The 23,046-nt window shown below is 62.2% G+C and overlaps 1 protein-coding gene and 1 long non-coding RNA gene across 3 annotated transcripts; one reads left to right on the top strand and one right to left on the bottom strand.

Moving 5' to 3' along the window:
- Positions 1-3,526: 3,526 nt before the first annotated feature.
- Positions 3,527-22,831, bottom strand: CYB5R3 (cytochrome b5 reductase 3). 2 transcript variants are annotated; one of them, XM_084878184.1, is made up of 9 exons: positions 22,682-22,831; positions 13,499-13,630; positions 12,806-12,878; positions 12,373-12,479; positions 10,537-10,666; positions 10,040-10,123; positions 9,775-9,860; positions 7,264-7,363; positions 3,527-4,444 (listed from the first exon to the last, which is right to left on the bottom strand). In XM_084878184.1, exons 1-9 carry the CDS (start codon positions 22,700-22,702, stop codon positions 4,272-4,274), a joined length of 906 nt encoding a protein of 301 aa, XP_084734310.1. In that variant the 5' UTR covers positions 22,703-22,831; the 3' UTR covers positions 3,527-4,271. The 2 variants fall into 2 exon arrangements, with proteins under 2 accessions (XP_084734310.1, XP_084734311.1); XM_084878185.1 differs by lacking the exon at positions 22,682-22,831 and adding an exon at positions 20,632-20,638.
- LOC311619613 lies at positions 13,639-17,310 on the top strand. Its single transcript, XR_014794549.1, has 2 exons — positions 13,639-15,729; positions 15,995-17,310. It is a non-coding gene; the product is annotated as an uncharacterized lncRNA (long non-coding RNA).
- Positions 22,832-23,046: the final 215 nt, after the last annotated feature.

The raw sequence follows: 23,046 nt of genomic DNA on the forward strand, positions 1-23,046 counted from the left end.
AGTTTAATGCTTTATGAGTCCAGCACTGCCAGTGGAGATACGTCCTTTGTTTGTTAATTGTGACATTAGCCTTAGCCGGCTTGGCTCAGGGGATAGAGTGTCCGTCTGTAGACTGACGGGTCCCAGATTCAATTCCAGCCAAGGGCGCATGCCTGGATTGTGGGCTCCATCCCCAGTAGGGGGCGTGCAGGAGGCAGCCAATCAATGATCTCAATCATCATTGATGTTTCTATCTTTCCCTCTCGCTTCCTCTCTGAGCTCAAAAACAATGTATTTTTTAAAATAATATATTTTGCCGGGACCGGTTTGGCTCAATGGATAGAGCGTCGGCTTGGGGACTAAAGGGTCCCGGGTTCGATTCCGGTCAAGGGCATGTACCTTGGTTGCGGGCATATCCCCAGTAGGGGGTTTGCAAGAGGCAGCTGATCGATGACTCTCTCTCATCGATGTTTCTAACTCTCTATCTCTCTCCCTTCCTCTCTGTATAAAATCAATAAAATATATTAAAAAAAAAAAAAAAAAGAATTGGGGCTTTTCCCCCCCAACTAGTATGTACTAAGTTTGTGATTTAAAAACAAAAAAAAAAACAAACAAAAAAAAAAATAAAATAAAATAAAATAATATATTTTATTGACTTTTTTACAGAGAGGAAGGGAGAGGGATAGAGAGCTGGAAACATCAATGAGAAAGAAAAATCGATCAACTGCCTCTTGCACACCCCCCACTGGGGATGTGCCGGAAACCAAGGAATATGTCCTTGACCGGAATGGAACCTGGGACCCTTCAGTCTGCAGGCCAACGCTCTATCCACCGAGCCAAACCGGTTAGGGCAAAAATGAATTTTAAAAGTATGACATGCCGAAACCGGTTTGGCTCGGTGGATGGAGCGTCGGCTGCAGACTGAAGGGTCCCAAGTTGGATTCCTGTCAGGGGCATGTGCCTTGGTTGCGGGCACATCCCCAGTGGGGGGTGTGCAGGGGGCAGCTGATCGATGATTCTCTCTAATTGATGTTTCTAGCTCTCTATCCCTCTCCCTTCCTCTCTGTAAAAGAAATTGATAAAATATTTTTTTTTAAAGTATGACGAAGTCCACTTTAAAGAAAATAAAAATAAATGGTGACTTTGGTTAATGAGTTATGTGCGCTTGACAGAACATCACACTATATTAAAAATCTGGCATCAGGCCCAACTGGTGTGACCAAGTGGTTGAGTGTCGATCGACCTATGAACCTGGAGGTCACAGTTCAATTCTCTCTCAGGCACTCTCTTTCACTTCCTCTCTGAAATAAAAAAATAATAATCATCATTAAAAATCTGTCACCAGAAGCTCCATGGAAAAACTGGACAAGAGAGGTCTGGGGTTGGGCACCAGACAGAGCGGAATCCAGGTCCCTCCCGGGCGGCTGATTGGGTGCTAGCTGGCCTTCCTTTTCTCAGCTGCGAACAGCGGCCACTATCCACTCCCTCCCAGGGTGCAGGGGGCGGGAGGCCCACACTGTGCCCAGCCTGGGCCAGCTGGACCGTGGCGGCAGGTGCAGAACCAGGAAGCAGCCGGAGGGTGCCGGAATTAAAGCGCTGTGGTGCCTTCAGTGGAAGGTATGTCAGTCCAACGGTTTTTAAAAGCCAGCACAATAGGGTCATTAACCGAGACCAACTACTTTTGGGATTCTCGGCGGAGTGGCCTCCCCAGAAGCATTTCTGAGCTTTGTGGAGTCCTGTTTGGTCGTCCAGAGCAGTGGTGCCCGGACCACCGGTTGGCAGCCGCTGGTCCAGAGGAGAGATCCAGTCATGTGGAGGTGGGACAGCCTCCATCTCCAGCGACCTTCCTGGAGCCGAGAGGCTGGTGCGATCTGAGCCGGCTTCGCTCCAATTCCTGTGCGAACGTGCAGGACTGTTTGTCCGGCGTGAACAACAGGGAGTTGCCGGGAAGGACCGCGCAGGAGCCGAGGAACGGGTGCCGCTTTGTTCGGAAAGTGACCAAGAATCGTGCCGCCTGGGAGCCCGGCTGCAATTGGGGCTGAGGCAGTTCAGCGACCTGGCATTTGGGCAAACCCTGACCTCCCCCCGTGTTATAAAATATAACATAGAGCTGTGTGTGTGTGTGTGTGTGTGTGTGTGTGAGGGGGGGGGGGAGGGAGAGAGGGAGAGACATTACCTGTGAATTCACTTCAGGGGATAAAGGGCCTGTTATTTTTAAAGGATGTCAAGTCTGAGAGGGTGAAGAACCACTGACCTAGTTCACGCGCCCATCTTACAGGTGGGGGAACTGAGACCAGGAGAGAGGGAGACCAGATCCAGTTCATGCCCTTCTTCCCGGCTCCAGGAGGCAGCTGCCAGTGGGCTCGGGCTGATGTGCACTCAGTTCCTGACCCTCAGGCCCGTTCTTCACCCTCCAGTTGGAGGCAGGAATGAGCAGACTGACGTGTATCCTGTGCTCAGCAGAGGCCAGCACACGGTGTGGAGAAGGGCCGTGGGTGCCTGGGGTCCCCAGGTCAGTCCCTTTCCTGCCCACTGGGGACAGAAGAGGAGAGGAAAAAGGGACGCCCCTGGTCCCCAAGCATTTTTTCCTGTTAACTCGCCCATCTCCTCCTCTCCCCCCTCCACTCTGGCCACCTGGCCTTTACTGATCCCTGAGCTGCCAGCGGGTCCCTGCCCCAGGGCCTTTGCACGTGCCGGCCACGCCAATCCAACCTCATCTGCATCACCTCAGCCGCCGCCTCCTCCGATCTGTCCGGAAGTCTGTCCCACGAGCTTATTCTGACCACAAGGCTCCTCGCCTGCTGTCCCCACCACCGCAAACACCTGCTACCCCGGCGGGCGGATCCTGCCCGCCAGTCCCCGCAGGTCATTCCTGGGAGGGCTTCCCTCCGGCATTCACACCGCTTCCTTGCCTGGTGCCTTGCTCGCCAGCTGCGGGAGCAGGGAAGAGCGTGTGGGGGCAGCCAGGGTCCCAGCACCTGGATGGCCCGGGAGCCTTCCATAGGGCCGCGCTGGGGCCTCCCCAGCCCCACCTCCGGCCCCAAAGCCATTCACTGCTGAGCCTGCCTGCAGCGGCGTGGGGCTCATGGCTGCTCCTGCTCCTCTCGGGCTGTGGGGCCGAGAACCAAAAGGAAGCCTCTGGGACAGGCGAGCACCAGGCAGACCTCAAGTCCCGCAAGGCCTCTCCCTCAGAGGCGACGTGGACAGGATGGGCAGGCCGGGAGCTTAGTGCTGGCCTCCCGGTGCAGCCCCAGCCCCCCGCCAGCATCTGACCTGGGAGACAGCCCGAGGAGGTAGAGCAGCCGGCTCCTCACCGGACCCCCGGCTGGAAGCAGCCGGTCCGCCGAGGGGTCATGGTGGGTGAGGACAGGGACCCCCACCCCCAGGCCCGGGAGAAGCGGGCCCCTCGGGGCGCATTTGGTCACTGGTCACAGCGCTGGCCTGGGGGGGGGTTCTTCTCGTGTCCTTTCCTGCACTGAATGCCAGGCCCACGCAGCCTACCCCGCCCGCCCCCCACGGGGACACAGCCTCAGGGAGCCGAGGAGAGTTAACATTAGCTAAGTTTTATTTCGTTTTTTCTGCTCATAAATGACTGAAAAAGCCGCTATGCTGGAGGCTAGCCCACCGCTGTCTAAAGGCAACCACGCGGCACTGAGTCTCCCCACGCGGGCGGCGCGGGCAGCAGGAGGGCGGGTGCGGGCGGAGGAAGAAATAAGCATCAGCTCTGTCCTCCTCTGCATCAGGCTGGGCCCAGGACCCTGAAGTGGTGGCTCTAACCACTGAGCAACAGTGCCCTGGGGAAATGTGGAGGCTCCGGAGGGGCCACGTGCGGGCCGGGGGGGCCTGCTCCCAGCCTGGGCTGGGCAGCCTCGCCCAGCAGTCCCTGCGGAGGGGCCTTCCGGGTGGGGCCGCCTGTAGTGTCAGGTGCTGAGGCCCGGCCCCGGCGGGTAGTGAGGGGCGCAGGGGTCCCCGGTGGTGGCAGGGAGCCCTGGGGCCCGCAGCTCTGACTGCGTGTACTCTGATCCTCCCCCGTGTCTGCTCTGGGAGGGCGGCGGCCCGTAGTGTGTGGGGTGGGCGAGGGGGGCCTGAGCCCGGGCGGCCATCACTGCAAGAACCAGTGCGGTCCGCCAGGAGCCTGTCCTGAAGGCGGCCGTGGAGGCCACAGCAATCACACCCGGATCCCGAAGGGCCGGGCTGAGCCCCGGGCACGGTGGGGATGCGGGAGAGAGGGTACAGGGCGGGAGGGCGGGTGCGGGCAGGGACAGGACGCGGGCGCAGGCGGCACGCCCGCCTCAGAAGCTGAAGAGGCGCTCCTTGGGGTGGCCCACGCGGTCCAGGTTGGGCAGGCAGGCATACTGGATCATGGGCGGCGGCCCGCACATCAGGATCAGCGGCTCCTCCTCCGGAGGCGGCAGGTGGTCCCGGATCATCTCCTCATTCACGAAGCCCTCGCTGTAGTCCCAGGCTGCAGGGGGAGACGAGGTGAGCCCACGCACGCCCCCGCGGCTGCCGAGGACCCCCCTGCCCAGCACCCTCCCGTGGCGGGTGCGTCCCGGCCCGAATGCTCCCCTTCTTCCGACCGGCCCCGAGGAGGCGAGAGGCTGACCCACGCCACCCCGCGCTGCCGCCGCCGGCCTGCTGCCCGCAGCACAGCTCGGCCCTCTGGTCTCCAGTTCCCAGAGCCTTTCCCTTCCATCGGCCCTCAGAACCCCGGGGTGGACAGGAGAGGGCTAATGAGCCCATTTAGCAGACGTGGAAGCTGAGGCCCAGAGGACCCAGAACTGAGTTGTCCACGGTCACTCGCTGAGGCCTGTGCACCAGGCTGGCAAGGGCTCTAGTCTCACACAGACCCTCAGAGGGTACAGCGGACTGATGGGGACTGAAGGCTGGCAGGAGTCTGATGGAGGGCAGGAAAGGAAGAGGAGCCGCCCACAGCCCTGAACCAAGTCCCTCCACCCTGAACCCCCGGTTATCTGGCTGGTCTGTTTTCTGGCTGGAAATGTCTCGCTAAAACCCTGCACACCAACAGAAACACAGTCTGGAAGCCAAGGTCAGGCGCCGGAGACAGACCGAGGGGCCTGGCTCGATGGACACCCACTGCACCACGCTAGGGCCAGCAGTCCCAGCTCTGAGCACCGGAGAATCTGCTATCCTATGGGCACTGATCTGGGTAACCGACCACATACCCTTTTCACTTTGGCTGCTGGGAAGCTCAGGATCTGCAGCAAGCGTGCATCCCAGTCCATGGCTTTGTACAAACCCCATTCCTGATTCTGTCACAGCCCTGCCCTTGTCTCCTCACCCACTGTTTGCCCTGACTCACTGGGGAGGCTTCTTAAGCTGCCTAACGGGCTCTGGAACGAGGCAGGGCAGACACGTGGCATTTTCATAGCTGAAAAGGACCTCGTAAAAACCACACGGGCGGACGGTGTTTGCTAACGAATGGAACGTGCAGGCCTGGCACACCCCGTTTTCACAGGCGGTGTGCTGAGTGGCCTGTGGGGAGCGTGCCAGCTGCACCTGCCAGGTGGGCGGGCCTCGTCCCCGCTGAGCTCCGGAGGGCTGTGCTGCTCAGCTGCCCCTTCCTCCTCAGCACCCAGAGGGCAGCTTGTGCTAATGTCAGAGCCACGCCTTAAGGCCCTCGAATCGTGGCCGAACAAGCCAAGAGGAGAGCCCACGCACCTCCCTGGGCCCGGAACTGTCCAGTGCAACAGCCCCTGGGGGGCGCACTGGGTCTTGGCGTTGCCGGTGCCACCAGCAGGGGCAGGTGTTGGCCCCTCCTCCAGTGGGCGGGCCTTCCGATGGCCACAGGCAAGGCGTTCCCATAGTGGCTAGTGAGCGCCCCCTACCGCACCCTTAGAGCCTGCACAGAACACAGGACCCCCGCCCCTCTCCGCCCTTCCCCTCAGCCTCTCCCCTTTAGACTGAGGCCTGGTTCCCGGGAAAGGCCGCTTTCTTTGCCAGAAGAGCGGCTGCGACTCAGAACCAGGGCCCCCGCCCGGCTTCACGCAAGGCCTTGCCCGGCCACCGGCACGGTCTTCCCTGGGTCTCCCCGGCCCCCGTGCTCTGTGAGCGCCCAATAAGCCTCTTCCTTCCCCCCGGAACACCAGCCCCGGGGCCAGGCCGGCTCCGTGAGCACACAGCAGGCACCAGGCCGGGAGGGAGCCCGTACCCAGACGGGCTGGCCCCGGACGGCCGTCCAGCCAGAGCCTCGGGGCACAGCCGTCAGGTCCGCAGTCCACCGCCCGGGAGGCCAGGACCCGCTCTGTCGCCCAGGAGGGAGGCTCCCCGGGGGGCCCAGAGGACGCAGCGCACTAGACGGGCGCCAGCCCAGGGCCCGTCTTTCCCTCCCGGGAGCAGCAGAGAGCGGTGTGTTCCCACCACGTGGCTGAGCCCCAGTGGACTGCGGGCTGGGCGAGAAGCTGGAGGCCGAGCAAGTGGGGCTGGCAAGGCGAGAATGAGAGTACAAGCTGGCGTCTATGTGGCGACTTAGGACACGTTGCCTTTAACATATAGAAATTTCCCAGATCCAGCCCCTTAGAGCAGAGAGGCCTGGTCGCAGGGCTGAATTCCTGCATAAGCGACTGACATGGCGCCGAGGGGCTGCCCACTGTGGACAGGGCACCTGGCTCTCCAATCCGCCCCACTCCCCACCACTCCCTACTGCCTCTAGCCCCGAAGCGAACATCACCGGATTACCCACCCAGAAGCCTGGCCTGCTGCCTTTCCCACAGCAAAGGTACTCTTTTTACACCCGCCCTTCCTAAGGCGGGAGATGAAGCTGTTTAGCTCCCAGAGGGCAGCCCAGTTCAAGTTTGGGGGGGGAGGGGCAGCCCTCACTCCGTCTCCTACATGGTTTTGGTTCCTCCACAATCAACTGTGTGACCTTGGCAAACAGCTTAGACACCTGGACAGGGAGGGGTAACCGTCCGTCAGTCTAGCCCACCCCCGGGCTGATGACTGGAGAGAAAAATGGGCCTAACAGGGCACACACTACAGGGTGGGAGCCATCAGCACCCAGCTCTGCCCCAGACCTGCCGGCAGAGTGCCAGCCGGGGAAGGGCTCCTCCTCCGCCCAGCAGGGGGCAGTGCAGCCGGGCTCGGAGGACGTCTGTGATGTCTTCCAGCTGACTTCCCCTCTGCCCCCTCCTTCCTCACCTGCGAGAGGGTCCCCGGGTCCCCGGGTCCCCAGTCCCGCTCACAGGCCAGGCCGGAGCACGCAGGGGAGAGCAGCAGCAGAGGACACCGGCGCCCCCCCAGCCCGCTGCCCGCTTGCAGCCTCACCCTCAGGGGCTTTGTCCACCGTGAACCAGAGCTTGAAGCGCGCGGAATGTTCATTCCTCAGCTCCTCCAGCTCCGGCCGCAGCAGGATGTCCTTCTCGGTCTGTGGGGACAAGGGCCGGGTCAGGAGGATGGCGGCAGGGACTGCGGCTCATCGCCCACCCCGGGCCCACAGCTCAGCAGACTCCCGGGAGCTTCACCCTCAGCTCACACAGGAGCGGGCCAGGCTGCAGCGGGAGGGGCTCAGTGCACGTGCAGCTCGCAAAGGGCTCTGAGCTGTGGGGGGTGCGCTCGGTGCAATGGGAGTGGAGAGGGGGGCACAGAGGGAAGACGGGGAGGAGACGGCCAGCACCCTGATCGTGCCGGTCCCTACGGGGTGACTGTGATTCTTAAACTAGCACGTGGCTCAGCGAAAGAACGAAGGTCGCCATCCTCATCCCTGGGACAAGCCTCCAGGTTCGGGCATCTCAGGCTGCACATCCGTAAGTTAGGAAATCAGACGCCTGGCAGCCCACACGGCCCCAGAGTTCAGCCATGGCCCTCTCCTCCGGGAAGCCTTCCCAGACTTCGCAGTGTCCCTCCTCCCACACCATTGCCCACACTGGGTACCAACTTTAATCTTTGCCAGTCAGACTGATAGAAGGCAAATCTCATGTTTTATATTTTACCAGTGACCCAGTACACGGATTAGTGCACATTGAAAGGAAAGGATTTAGAAGGTGGCAGGTGGGGTGTGACTGGGAGAGACAGGCCCGACACGCCCTGGAGCCAACCTCTCGCAGTCCCTCCCAGCCGGCCCCACCTGGGGCGGTACTGCGGCTCGAAGGGAGTCTGCAGGGTGAGTGGGGTCCCTCTGGCAGGTGGGGTCTTGCAGCCTGGTGGACTCCTATGGCTCTGCTAGGAACTGGGGTCCCTCCTCTCTGGTTCAGGGGTCCATCACCTGAGAACTGCCGCTGCCAAGTCACGGCAGCTCAGTTGAGTGTCTCTCCCTTTTGGTCAGTGTGATCATACCGACTGGCTGGTCCTTAGCCTTTTATATATGTAATTAATAAGTTTGTCATTGCCCTGACTGGTTTGGCTCAATGGTTAGAGTGTCAGTCTGCAGGTCCCAAGTTCAATTCCAGTCACGCATGGAGCCAGGCACCACAAAGGCTTCCTGACATGAAACAAAATGACATTCGAAAAAATATGGCTATTTTCGCCAAGGCCGGTTTGGCTCAATGGATAGAGCGTCGGCTTGGGGACTGAGAGGTCCCAGGTTCGATTCCGGTCAAGGGCATGTACCTTGGTTGCGGGCACATCCCCAGTAGGGGGTGTGCAAGAGGCAGCTGATCGATGACTCTCTCTCATCGATGTTTCTAACTCTCTATATCTCTCCCTTCCTCTCTGTACAAAATCAATAAAATATATTTTTTAAAAAAATATGGCTATTTTCCACAAAATATGCATGGGTTCCAGCGACTTTTCATAGAATACACTGGCTCCACCACGTCCTGTAGCGCATGAAGGCCACACCCTCTGGGGCTCCGTGTCCAGAGCTCAGAGGCAGGGCAGCCGCACCACCGCCCCGGCTGCCGGCTCAGCGCGGGGACGGCCGCTGGGAGAGGCTGACGGCCTCCTCAGAGACGCGCCCAGCACGGACAGGCCAGCTGCTGCCTGCCCTCCCGCCAGCAGCTTGGGATTTCTGGCTCTTCCCACCCACCCCGGGCCCGGGAAGGCCGCCCTGGTGGCCACAGGGCGTCTTTCTGTAACTGCAGCGTCCAAGCAGCTCAGGCCAGGCAGTCCCTCGGGCTCAGCTTCCTCAGACGGACGGTGCAGCTCCTGGCACGGCCTCCGCTGCCGGGAAGCACTGTCTCACCTCAGCCTCCCCTGACGGGCGTCTCTGTGACACCCACATCCCCAGCCACGGAACACTGAACAGGACAGACTTGGGATGGCCTTGCTCGTTTTAGCGGAGGGCTCAAAGCAGAGAGGGAAAGTGACTTGTCCAAGGCCACACAGCAGGCCAGGGTGGGCAGGCAGCAGGCGCGGGGAGGAGGACATGCACTCAGAAGAGAGACCGAGCCCTGCCCACACCCCAGCTCAGGGCCCTGGGGCCGGTGCACTCCCAGCGCCTCTCCGGTGACACGGCCCGTCCCCAGGCCCGCCCCAGCCCGGCCAGCATCTGCCCAGTTCACTGGTGGGTTCTGAGCTCTGCCCACGGAGGGAGCTCTGCCCACGGAGGGAGCTCTGCCCACGGAGGGAGCTCTGCCCACGGAGGGAGCTCTGCCCACGGAGGGAGCAGCCAGGGGAGCAGTCCCAGGTGGAGGTGTCTGTGCCTCTCCGACCCCCATGTGTCAGGCCGGACACAGGCTCTGGGCTGAAGCGCCCGCCCCCACCCGCTGCCACACAGGCTGCCGGGCACACGGCCTCAGAGCACCCTCATGCCTGCTGCCCCGAGCACCTCGCACACGTCCCCCGAGGCCCTGCGCCCCTCAGCAGGGGCCGGTCTGCCCCTCGGGAACGCCCACTGACCTGGTTGGCAAAGAGCAGGTGGCACACGGTGTGGTCGTCCGGGTCCTTCATGATGGCGCGAATCACCTGCAGCATCGGGGTGATCCCTGCAGAACGGCAGCTGGTGAGCCCCTGCTGCACACACAGGCGGGGGCCCAGCAGGCACCAGGGGAGATGCCAGGACCTGGGCAGCCCACATCTGTGCCCCCCACACCCTCACACACACCCTCACCCCCCCCCCAGCGTCCACGCGCTGGGGACTCCACGAGGGGCCCGGACCACTCACCTGTCCCGCCCGCGATCATGCCCACTGACTTCACCGTCTTGATGACGGGGTTGGACTTCTTGTCCGGGCGGATGGCGAACTTCCCTGGGGAGGAGAAGGGTGAGGCCGGCTCTCCAGCACGCTGTCTGGGTCGGGGTCGAGGTGCAGGTGCCCACCGGCCAGCGCCAGCCAGGCGGTAAGGGAGAGGCGGTGGAAGGCCAGAGGAGCCCAGCGTGGCTCCCTTGTGCATTTGCGTGGGGAGCGGCAGGGGCTGGCACACGGAGGCTCCCGGCACAACCTCCCGCTGTTCTCAGCCTAACGAGGCTGGTCTGTGGGTCGGATGTGGCCTCCAAGGGCAGCCAGCTGCAACCCCTGCGCTGGCCCACTCATCCCCTGTACAGCTGGGGAAACTGAGGCCCAAGAGGGAGCTTGTCCAACAAGCGTCACCCAGAAGCAGCAGTCAGGCCTGCGCCAGCACCACAGGCCTGCGGGTCCTGGGGGTAGGGCAGCCCCCTCACCTTTGCCCTGGTAGACCAGCAGCCCGTTGGGGCCCCGGAACTCGATGGTGTCTCCGATCTTCATGCCTTCCAGGTACTGGGACATCTTCCCTCCGCTGGGAAACTTGGGGTGCGTGTCTTTGAAGTAAACCTGCAAGACACACCCACAGGCCTCAGTCCCGTGCCCAGGGTTGTGGGGGAGCTCTGGGCCTCATGGGAGTGACTTTTGGGGGCTCCTCTGCAGCCTGGGGGTGGCCCTGTCACAGAATGCCCCCCCACCCATTACCAGGTACCCGGCTGTGCCCCAGGAGTCTGCCCTCCCCCAACGTGTCCTTGGAACGCAACGCGTCAGCCTGGGGTACACAGGGCAGCGACCCCATGGCTTCAGCTGACCTATTAGCGTTCCCCCAGGAACTTCTCCGTGACCTCCCGACGGGAGACTCCGGGGGTCAGCTCAGTAAAGGCCAGCGGCTCTTCCATCCTCCCTGTCATCCTCACTCAGAACAACTTCCTGCCGCCCTCTGGGGCTTCAGCGTGGGGAAAAGGAAGCGCCTCAGCCCTCAGATAGAGACGCGGAGACAGAGGAGCACTCGGGCATGTGCGCTGGCCTTGAAGGGCGCCAGGTGACGGGCACACAGAAAGGCGGCTGGGAGGGAGGGAGCACATGGGGACCAGGGAGGAGAGGAGCTGAGGTGCCTACAGCACAGGGCGGGGTGTGGGGGAGGGGCAGAGTGCAGGGGGAGGGGAGGGCAGTCAGGGCGCGCTGTGTGCCAGGGAGGAGCCAGGACTGTGACCGCCATCCTGGGCCATTGGCGGCTAGCGGGGCCTCCCAGCCAGGAGGGGCCTGGTCAGCGTGAGCTTTTTATCCTCTACTCGAACCCCCAACACCTCATTCAGTCCGAGTGTTTCAATGAGGACAGATGCTCGAACCCTTGCCCCTTCCCTTTGCTTCTGCACGAGCATTTCCCAGCATCTCCCGGCCCAGCCTGCCTGCTGACCTATGGGACCTGACCCCCTGCCTGCCCTGAGGGGCTTCAGCCCTCGTGCTTCCTCCTGACCTCACGCCTGTGCACCTGAAAGGCCCTTCTCCTCTTCAGCTGTCGCTGCCGCCCGCTCAGCAGCTCTCACCCACCCTGCCCAGTGCCCGTTGCAGGCTCAGCCCCGTGTCCCACATGCTCACTGCCGGCTCCCCAGCTAAGACGGGGTCCTGAGACCAGGCTGGGGCCAGCAGGGGACTGAACAACACTGAGCCAAAGGGGGACCCAGGCAGAGCAGACTCCCCTCCTGCCCGCACACACCCAGCCCGGCCCCAGGGCTCAGCGGGGCTCTGCCTCGGCCCCCCCCACCCACCAATGGCCAGCGAGGGGGCCTGGGCCCTCACAGTGCAGTTGGGAGAGTCAGCCAGGGCCCGGGGGCCTTGGGCCTTGACTGGGGATGGTCTGTGAAGCCCCCGCCACCAGCCCGGCTGGTTCACATCCGCTGGACGTGTAATCAGAGGCCGTGGGAGGCTGCTGTGAAGTCTGTGCTGCTGGTTTTCATAAAAGGCCCTTCTCTCTCCGGGTCTTTACAGTCCTGGCTGGTCCGCGGCCGGTAATGGCTGACCCACAGCCTGTAAGCGGCCCCTCTCTGCAGCCCCTGCCCACAGCTCTGTGGCTGGATGCAGGGCAGGGGAAAGCGAGCCGGGCCAGCTGCTCGGCCCTCTCCCAGACCCCATGCGTGGCCGCTGCTCCTCACTCAGAACCAGGCACAGGAGGCACCGGCCAGCAGAGACCAGGCTCGGGGACGGGGGCCCCGGAGGCCTCGGCTATGACGTGGTCTCCCCACACCTGTCTCCACGGGGCGTGGCCCAGGCCTCACCTTGATGACCAGGTCCACGAAGCCCTTGTCGTCGTCACTGGAGACGGGCGTGTAGGGCCGAATGACCAGGTTGCCGTCGATCCGGGCCGAGAGGTAGATGTGCTGGCCTGCGGGACGCGCAGGTGGCCCGGGTCAGGAGCCAGCCCCGCAGGGTCGCGGGGCCTTGTCACCCACCTCCCGGGGCCCACCCAGCATTCACCCCTGCCGTGCTGGGCTCCCACTGCCAGCTCAGGGATGCCAGCTTCCCGCCAGCACGCCCCTGCTTGTGCTGAAGCCACTGCCAGGGCGCCGGGTGACTCCTCCCTCGCTCTGACGCTTACTCTTAAGGCCACGGCAGCTGCCACCTCCTCCTTGAGGCCCTCCCTCGCTGAAGTGCAAAGTTCCCCCTCTAACCTAGCACCCGCCTCCGTCAGAGCTGGTGGGCCACACTCACCAATAGGGAGGCCCAGGATGTGCTGGGGTGACGGCAGGGCAAAGCGGAACCGCCGCGTGTCATGGTTGATGATCTGCAAAGAGGCCGAGCTGTGGGGCGGCACCCAGGACAGAGGGGCCGCCAGGCCTCAGAGCCCCCTCCTCGCCAGTGCCCCCCAGTCACCGAGGGGAGTGACAGGATGCCGCGTGTGAGGGCACAGAGGTCTTGCTGGCCCTGGGAAGGGCAGTCACGGCCCAGGGCCCAGAGAAGCCTGCCAGAGCGGGAGGGGCACCCAGGGGCCCAGAGGGAGGCTGAGATGGCCCAGAAAGTTCCAGGGGCAGGAGGGAGGGACCCACCTGTGCCATCAGCCTGAGCGGGGTCCTGGGGTGGCAGGAGGAACCCAGGGGCTGGCTGGGAACTAGGGACAGAGCTGAGACAAGGCCCCACACACCCTGGCCGAGGCTCCAGAAGGCGCCTGAGAAAGCTCCGTGCCCCGGGCGCCATGGCTGAGCGGGCGGCTCAGGGCAGGAGATGGGGCAGCCTCGCGCCCAGTCCCGGGTGGGAGGGTGGCAGCCGTTTCCCCTCCAGGGGGTGCAGAGGCTGGTTAGGGGGAAGGAGCTGGGATCAAAGTCCCAGAAACCCCGCTAAGTGGTCTGAAACCGAGGCCAGGCAGGGGAGTGGGGGCACGCCCCGGGACCCGCAGGGCGCACTCACCTCCTTGTCGATGAGCCGCAGCGGGTACTTGATGTCCGGGCTCTCGAGGGTGATGGCCGGGGTGGAGCGCTGGAACAGCTTCATGAGCAGGTTGTAGAGGAACCAGACTGGGGAGAGGACCACGTGGCCCAACTGGAACGACAGGGACAGACGCCAGGTCAGCGCAGCCTGGGGAGGCCTGCCACCCCCTTCCGCCAACACCAGCTGTGCCCTCTGCCAAGAGCCCCTCTCCTCACCGTCTGCACCGGGAACCCAGCCTGCATTCTGTGCCGGCTGAAGCAGGTACAAACACCAGCCTCCTGAGCCACCGGGGCATTACTGAGCACTGGAAACGCTCCCTTGCCCCGAGGAACAGGGATGACGAAAGTAGTACATGACGGAGCATGCTTCCCTTTTCGCTCTGGCTGCCAGGAAGCTCGGGGTCAAGCTCCCAAGTAATCGTGCTTATTTTTATAGAGAGCACATGTAAGTCACCGTGTACCTGTGCTCCCTCCCTCCCTTTCTTCCTTCAGTCACCTTCCCTGGTCCGATGAAACCCTATCTAGACAAGCAGACAAACCCGGGGCCTGGGGCTCTGCCTTCAGGTGCGAGTGGCGGCTACGGCTCTGAGCTGGGCTCTGGTCCTTGCTGGCTGTGTGACCCTGGGCAAGTCCCTTCCCCTCTCTGAACCGAACGGGATCAGCGATCTGCAGGGTTCTGGAAGCTCCGAGAGGTCACTGCTCAGCACCATGCTGGCCCCGCACAGGCGTTAAGTGAAGCTCATGACAACCCTATGGGCTGGCACTGTCATCACCCCCGTTTTACAAACAAGGAGGAAGCTCAGAGGTGACACAACTCGCCCGAGGGACTGGAGTCCACCTGCCTCCCCAGCCACACACGTAAACCTCAGGCCCCCCACACCTCTCCGTGGCCCTGAGCCTCCTCCTTCCCAGCCTCCTACCCCCCCCCCCCCCGCCCCCATCTCAGTCTCACAGAGACACTAAGGGGTGGTTTGGATCTTTTTAAAACAGAAAACCCAACACCGATGGCAGGACAGCTCATTGCTCAGCTTTACCTGGGGAGGACAGACACCTTGGCAAAGACAGACAACAGGCCTCCCGCCCTTCCTAGCTGTTTGGTCCCTGGGCACATCAGCCTCTCTGAGCTCAGTTTCTCCATCTGTGAAATGGGGATCATGAGCCGCACTCCCAGGCTGTGAAGATGGAAATACGCCATGGAAAGGCTAACCCAGGCCAGCTTCCTGGCGGGCTGAGCCCACAGGGCATCTGCTGTGCCGCAGCCACCCCTTGGCCATCCGGAAGCTGGTCCTGAGCGGCCTCCGCTATCTGGGCCACAGGAAACGGGCGGGATGTGGTGAGCCTCCTGACGCCACTTAAGGGCCCACCACTGCCCTGTGGGCTCCATCTCCAGCCACTGAGGGCCCATCTCCAGAATAAGTGGCCACAACTTCAAAATGTCAGTGTCCCCCCCCCCCCCCAACAACAAAGAAAGTCTGAGAAGCTGGTGCAGCTTACAAGGGGCTCTGGTAGGCCGAGGGTGGCCCCAGCAGAGATGTCCACCCAGAACCTGGGAATGGACGTCTGGAAAAGGGTCTTTACACACGTTACTAAACTAAGGGTCTTGAAATGAGATCACCTTGGATTATCCCAGGGGCCCGAAGTCCCATGACAACCTTCCTTATGAGAGAGAGGAGACTCCAAGACGGCCATGTGAGGTGATGGGGCCACAAGCCAGGGAAACCGAGGATGGCAACAGCCTCGAGGAGAAGCAGGAAGAGGCGGGAAGGGCTCCCCTCGGCCCCCCCACACTCCCTTTCAGACTTGTGGCCCAGAACGGTGAGAGAATACATTTCTGCTGTCTCATGCCACCCAGCTTGTGGTAATTTTCACGCAGAGGCCAAGAGACAGAACAACTGAATGCAATGTGCAATGCGGATTAGGTCCTGGCCCGGGGGTGGGGGTGAATAGGTATGAAGGGCAATCCTGAGACAATGGTGAAATATGAATTCGGGCCCATGGGTCACACAATAGTGTTGTATCCATGTTACTTCCATGATTTGCTCACTACCATGCGGCAGGCAACAGAACGTCCTTCTCCTTAGGAGAAAGATACTGGAGTATTTAGGGGCAAGGGAGCATCGTATCTCTAACATTCTCAGATAGTTAAAAAAATATACACACACAAGAAAGCAAATACAGCAAATGTTAACATTTGGCACATCTGCGTGGAGAGTATACAAGAGCCCTTTAGCCGAAACCGGTTTGGCTCAATGGATAGAGCGTCAGCTTGGGGACTGAGGGACCCGGGTTCGATTCCGGTCAAGGGCATGTACCTTGGTTGCGGGCATATCCCCGGTGGGGGGTGTGCAGGAGGCAGCTGATCGATGACTCTCTCTCATCGATGTTTCTGGCTCTCTGTCTCTCTCCTTTCCTCTCTGTACAAAATCAATAAAATATATTAAAAAAAAAAAAAAAAAAAAAAAAAAAAAAAAAAAAGAGCCCTTTAGACAGTCTGTACTCTCAGTTTGAAATTATTTCAAAATGAAAAGCGGGGCATGGCGTAGGGGAGCCCACGCTGGTGGTTCCAACAGGGAGGCTGACCCACAAGTTCACACAGAGCAATGGTTCTCAAGAAAGCTGTTTCAGCCGAAACCGGTTTGGCTCAGTGGATAGAGCGTCGGCCTGTGGACTGAAAGGTCCCGGGTTGGATTCCGATCAAGGGCATGAACCTTGGTTGCGGGCACATCCCCGGTGGAGGGGGTGCAGGAGGCAGCTGATCCATGTTTCTCTCTCTTCGATGTTTCTAACTCTCTATCCCTCCCTCTTCCTCTCTGTGAAAACTCAATAAAATATATTTTTAAGAAAGAAAAGAAAGCTGTTTCAGCTCTGGCCCGGAGTTCAGGAGAGTAGAGTATCAGCCAATACACGGAGATTTCAGGCAGGCACATATGCGAATCACCAATGAATGCATAAATAAGTGCAACAAGTCGACATTTCTCTCAAAGCAATCCTATGTAATAAAAGCCTGATATGCTAAGTGTCCAGTCATCTGGTCAACCAATCAAAGCATAACATGCTAATGATATGCTAAGGCACTCAACGGCTTGCTATGATGTGCACTAACCACCAGGGGGCAGACGCTCCGACTGGTAGGTTAGCTTGCTGCTGGAGTCCGGCGGATCTGGACTGAGCGAGATGGGCCGGAAATGCCCTTGGAGCCTCCCATGGTTCCTCCCCAGCTGGCCAACCTCCCAGGCCCCTTCCTGGCCCCAGTTGTGCACTGGTGGGGTCCCTTGGCCTGGCCCATGCCCTCTCGCAATCCAGGGCCCCTCTGGCATGTCAGAGAGCCGGTTTTGGCTGATCCTGCAGGCCAGGCCAAATCCGTGCACCGGGCCTCTGATCAATAAATAAAAAGTTGTTTCACAGCTTGTTTACTCACTCTCCCTAGGAAACCTCCCTGACTTCAGTTCTCTTAGCAAATGACTGTGTGTCCTTATCATAATGCTACATATTCCCTTTTTACCTTGGCTGCCAGGAAGCTTAGACCCAAGTTCCTTACTTCTATGGGGGCCTCTCTGCTTCCTTTGTGGGACTCCTGAGGTGTCATATTCTTTTTTTTATTGATTTTTCAGAGAGGAAGAGAGAGGGATAGAGAGCTAGAAACATTGATGAGAGAGAATCATCGATCAGCTGCCTCTTGCAACCCCCTACCAAGGTACATGCCCTTGACCGGAATCCAACCTGGGACCTTTCAGTCCGCAGGCCGACGCTCTATCCACTGAGCCAAACCGGTTTGGGCCATATTCTTTTTTTTTTTTTTTAAATATATGTTTATTGATTTCAGAGAGGAAGGAAGAGGGAGAGAGAAATATCAAAGATGTGAGAGATTCATTGATTGCTGCCTCCTGCACGCCCCCTACTGGAGGCAGAGCCCTTGACCAGAATCAAACCTGGGACCCTTCAGTCCGCAGGCCACCAGTGAGCCACACTGGCCAGGGCGAGGTATGGTATTCTGCAGAGCACAGACCTAGAAGTGGCCCCTGCCCTACTGCTCCCCACTTCCTGGAAACTGCCCCCACTCTCCATGAACCGGGAGGCTCCCTGAGCCCCGGTGCTCCCCTCTGGAGAAGGAAGGGGAGAGCCACTGCCCTGCCCGCCTCCTAGGGGCCCTGGGATGTGAGGAGCTGGGGGTGCACAGGTCCCGGGGCCGTCTATACCCTGAGAATTGTGGGTCCACACCCAGGAGCTTTTCCTGACAGCCTCGTGGGGCCACTACCCCTGGGAGTTGGAATACCACGCGAGGAAGGGCAGAGGCTCCGGATCCCACACCAGCCGGGCCCCGCCTCCCAAACCGGAGCAGCAGCTTCAAGCTGCCTGGCTGCCTGAGGTCACAGCCCTTTGTTGGGCTCAGAATAATGAGTGTCTCTCCCAGGCAGGGCCTCAGGGGGCGCCAGGCCTTGCCCCAGGGGGCCCTGGCCTGTGACTGGAGGGTCTGAAGGGAAGGCCTGCAGGAGCCGGCCCGGGCCCACCTGCCCAGCTAACCAGCACCCACCGTGTCCTGGTCTCTTTTAAGGCTCTGCTGGCAGCCCAGTTCTGGGTCCAGAGACCAAGGTTCGGGGCCCAGCTCCGGCCTTCAGGAGACTCTCTGCCTCTCCAATCCGCACCTTTCTCAAGTGCACGAGGGTGGTCCCATTTCCGGCTGGGAGGAAATGCTGCAGGAAAGGCTGGCACTGCTTCAGGTACGGGACATGGTTCCTGGGATAATCCTCCCTCCAACCCAAGGCCTCAGGTGCTGGCAGGAAACAGGCCCAGAGAGGCCCAGTAACTTGTCCCAAGTCACACACACCACGGCCAACCCTTGGAGGACCACACTCGTGACAAGTGACACTGTTGTCCCTGTTTCTCAGAGAGACTGGGTGAGTTGCCCAGGGTCACGCAACAAGTCGGGCGGAGCCGGGATTCAAACCCAGGCCTGTCAAGCCCAAAGAATGGCTCTTCCCAAGCCGCCTCTGAGGGCCCCAGTCACAGAGCCCAGAGCCCCACTGACCCCCACAATCCGATATCCCTTCTCCAGGGTGAGCCCTCAGCTGCCCAACCAACAGGCCGCTCCACCCCTCCTCAAACACCCGCCATGGCTCCCCACGGATGATCCCAACACCAGCCATAAGGCCCTCTTGCCTTAGGCCTTTGCATATTCTCTCTTCTGCCCACAACACCCTTCCCCTTCCCTCAGCCAACCAGCAAACTCCTATTCACCCTTCAGAGCCCAGCTCCAATCTGCCCTGACTGGCACTCCCTAGCTACTCAGGCCGTCTGCAGACTTCCAAAGCCCGGCCTCCCTCCCGAACTCCCCGGGGTTGGACTATCCAGATGATCCCTCTGCCGTAAGCCCTCCCTTGTCAGTCAGAAAGGCCACATCCCTGGGGAACGCTGTTTAGGGGAAAGTTGAAGCAGCTCCATTCCCAGGAAGTGGCTGTTGGGAGCCTTGGAAGTGAGCGGAAAGGGCCTGGAGAGCCGGCTGGAGCGGTGCTGGTTCTCCCAGGAGCTACCCCAGGCACAGCTGTTTAAGTGCACGGCCAAGTTCAAGAACACAAGACCCTGCGGCCTGCAGCTGGTGTCAGCCTGAGAAGCAGCACCTGCCCGTGCATTTCCTCACTGACTCATCCTCGCCGGGTGGGAGATAGGCCAACGGCGATCTTCACTGGACAAATGGGGAAACTGAGGCTGGGGAGGCCCAGGGTGGAGTCTGGGCTTTGGTTCCCGGTTTTCTGTCCCTCACCCCGAATCTCTCCTGCCCCAAGCCCTCGAACGCTGGCCCATGATGTGTGCCATGACAGACTGTATGTCAACAGCTCTGAAGGCAAGTCCAGGACACCACGGCCTCAGCCCTGGCACAGCCCTTCGAGATCCTGGACGCCAGCCCTGGGGGCAAACAGCGCCCCAGCTCCTCACCCTGGTCACAGCCAACACCAAACAGCAGAGCCTCTAGCTCAGACCAGGGACACGCCATCAGTGTTTGTGGGCAAACTTGTGAAGGGACAAGAAGTCCCACCCGCATCTCTCTGACTGTGTGTCTGGAAGCTTCAGGAACAAGGGCAGGAGGCCAGATGGGTGGGGCGTGCCCGGCCCATCCTGTGTACCATCAAGCGCAGGGCCCTCCCCGGGTCTGGGATCCCGGCTTCCGGCTGTGCCCTCACCTGCCAGGCACACCCACTTCCCAGAGGTGGCACGCTGGAGCCACTGTGGGAAGAATGCTCACTGGGCTCCCAACAACGGGGGACCCCGCAGAGCTGGGAGGCGGGGCTGTACACCCCTATTTCAGACGAGGATCTGAGGCCAGGGTGACAATCCCAAGGCCAGCATTTGAACCCAGGGGTCTGGCTCCAGTCTGTGCCCTGAGCCACACCACAGCACACGGCCCCTCTGCGCCCGCCCACACCGCCTGGCCCCCGAGAGCAGAGGGCTTCAGGTACCAACAACTCCTATGGGGGGGGCCCGCTGTGGGCAGGCCTGCCGGCCACCCCCCCATGGGCACACCTGCCAGGGCCTATGCAGGCCTTGGGGGTCACAGGCCAAGGGACCCGCCCTGAGGTGGTCAGGTCGGCGGGGAAACAGACACGGCAGAGAAGAGGCAGTGGAGGGCCAGGGCTGTGTCTGCAGAACGTGGGAGGCGGTACCAGGCTCATAAGGGGTGGGATGTGGACTGAAACAGGCTCTGAGCCCCCTCCCTGCCTAAGGCACCCTCCCACCCTGCACGGTACTCTCCACCCCTGCACGCTGCCGGCAGAGTAAACAGGAGGCAGATGGCCGAGCCAAGGCCTCACCCCAGCTTCTCAACTGCACAGCTTGTACCCATAATATATGTACACACACACACACACACACACACACACACACCACCTCGCCCCAGCCACCCCGGGGTTCTAGAAACAGCTGCCTCCAGGGCCTTGCTCCGTGGTCTGTGCTCTGCCCGGGGAGGGAACCCCCACCCGCCCTTCCTCACTTCTGATAACACGGGGGGTGGGGTGGGATGAAGGAAATGGGGTGCCAGAGTCCCAGGCTGTCTCCAGGGAGCCCCCAGCTCACCCACTGTAGCTGAGGGGCTGGGTTGCCCTCCTCCCCACCACAGGGCACCGTGCTCAGCTGCTCACCCCCGAATTCCCCACTGGAACCCTGGCATCCACTCTGCCCAGGTCAGGTCTGGGTGGGCAGAGGGATGTGCCAGGACCTCCTACCTGGCAGGCCCAGCCCTCCCCACATGCCAGCTCCCTGCACTGAGCTTACCTGCCTGCTGCCTGATTGCCCGCTGTCCCACTGGGATCTGAGCGGCCACCCCCGCCGGTCCCCTCCTCAGGAAGTGGGAGTGGAGGAAGTCCTGCGGGGGCGGGGCTCCTTGCCTGCAAGGGCAGGAGAAGGGAGCCCAGGAGGAGGGGCAGCTGACTGCAGAGCGGCCTTCTGCAGGGGAGACCACCCAGTTTCCCGGGACCACCGTTGAGGCCTGAGCACTCACAGCGGCTGGGGGCCCACTGAGCACTCACGGCGGCTGAGGCAGGAGAGGCAGGCCCCAATGCTCCCCTCAGGTGGCTGGTGGCTGGTAGATTCAAGTGCCAACCCCTCGGATGGGCCCCCAGAGGGTGGGAGGCCTCCCTCGGAGCCTGGAGCCTGCACATCCCAGATAAGCTGCCTGGCGCCCCAGCCTGGGCTGGCCTCCCTCAGACCGCGGCACCCCTCACCAGGCGGCCCAGCTGGGTCTGCGGTGGGTATTCTGGGCCGGGGGACCCCGCAGGTCCCGCAAGGAAGGGGCAATTCCCGGGAGCACAGTCAGGAAGTTAATCTGAGACGGGGTGATCCCACAGGTAAGGCTGCTCCTTGGTCTGAACATCCCAGAGTCCTGGCTGGGCCCTAGGTCACGAGCAAACACGGGGTCCAGGGGAGCCTCAGGCTGAGGGAGGAGGCAGGTGCCTCCAAGTCCAAGCGCTTGGCCGGGGGGCAGTGCGGGGTGGGCCACTGAGCGTTCACAGCGCTGAGGGCCGGGAGCTGAGAGCCGGGAGCAGGCGTGGACAGGGAGGCCTCCCCCACTCCCCCCACCCCTGCATGCACCCCCCCCCCAACCCCGCCAGGTGACTGGGGCTGCCCTCTGGCCACAGTCTCCAGGGGAACACAACCCCAAGCCGCTCTGTGCATTTTGGGAAATCTGAGAGGAGGTGGGCCTGGTGGGGGGAGGGCAGCTTTGGGACAACCCAAAGTGACAGCAGGACTGGACTTTGACTCCACAGATCCAGGCTGAGCGGGAGCCGCTGGCCAAGTCTGAGCCCGATTTCCTCATCTGTGCAATGGCCAACACCATGGCCCGCAGGGAGCGCCCGGCTGAGGGAGGGGGTGCTAAGCCCCTTCCATCCAGCCAAGTCACACCCCACACACACACCCCCCACCCCACCCCCCACACACACTCACACCCACACACACTCACCCCCCACATACACACCCACACACTCACACCCACTCACACCCCCCACTCACATACCCCACCCCCACACACTCACTATCCCCCACACTCACACTTACACCCACACTCACACCCACTCACCCGCACAGCCACCCCGTCACACACCGGCACTCAGACCCACGTGCATCCACACGCACCCGTGTACACACTCCCGTTCACACATGCACACGTGCTCGGCCACATGCGCTCACCAGTCACAGTCACACCGTCACGCGTCACGCACTGTCACACTCGGTCGCACGCAAACTCTCCAGGTCACAGACACTGGCTCCACCCGCCAGAGGCCGCTGTGCCTGCGTGGGCGGCGGGGATGGGGGGAGTGGGGAGGATGGGGGGCGGGGATGGGGGCGGCGGGGACCGGGGGAGTGGGGAGGACGGGGGGCGGGTACGAGGGGCCCGGCGCGGACCGGTGAGGGCGGCGGGCGGGGCCGCCCCCGGAGCCCGCGGTCGCCATCCCGGCCGGAGGGCTGGGTCCCGGGCAGAGGCCAGGGCGTGAGTCAGGCGCCCGCGGGCACGCCCAGGCCGGGCGGGGCGGGGCGGGGTGGGTGCGGCGGGTGGGATTGCACCCGGCCCCCGGCCCCCGGCCCCCGGCTGGTCCCAGTGGGCGCCGCCCCAGGCCGTGCCCGCCGCCCCGCGCCGCCCTCCCGCCCCGGCCCGGCCCGGCCCGCCCGCACCTACCGTGCTCAGCTGGGCCCCCATCGCGCTCGCTGCTCCGCTCTCCGCCGCCGGCTCCGTCCGTCCGCGCCGCGCCCAGGCCCGCCCCGCCCCGCCCCGGCCCCGTCACCCCGAGGAGGCGGCGCCGGCCCGCGGCTCACCGGGCGGAGGCCTGGGCCGGCCCGCCCCGCCCCGCCCCGCCGCCCGAGGGTGCGCGGAGGGGGCCGCGGGCCGGAGGGTGCGCGGAGGGGGCCGCGGGCCGGAGGGTGCGCGGAGGGGGCCGCGGGCCGGAGGGTGCGCGGAGGGGGGCCGCGGGGTGGGGGGCCGCGGGGTGCACAGAGGAGGGGCCGCGGGGTGGGGGGCCGCGGGGTGGGGGGCCGCGGGGTGAG

This window comes from Pipistrellus hanaki (genome assembly GCF_964339955.1).
Source record: "Pipistrellus hanaki genome assembly, chromosome: 3".
In the NCBI taxonomy this organism is placed as follows: domain Eukaryota; kingdom Metazoa; phylum Chordata; class Mammalia; order Chiroptera; family Vespertilionidae; genus Pipistrellus; species Pipistrellus hanaki.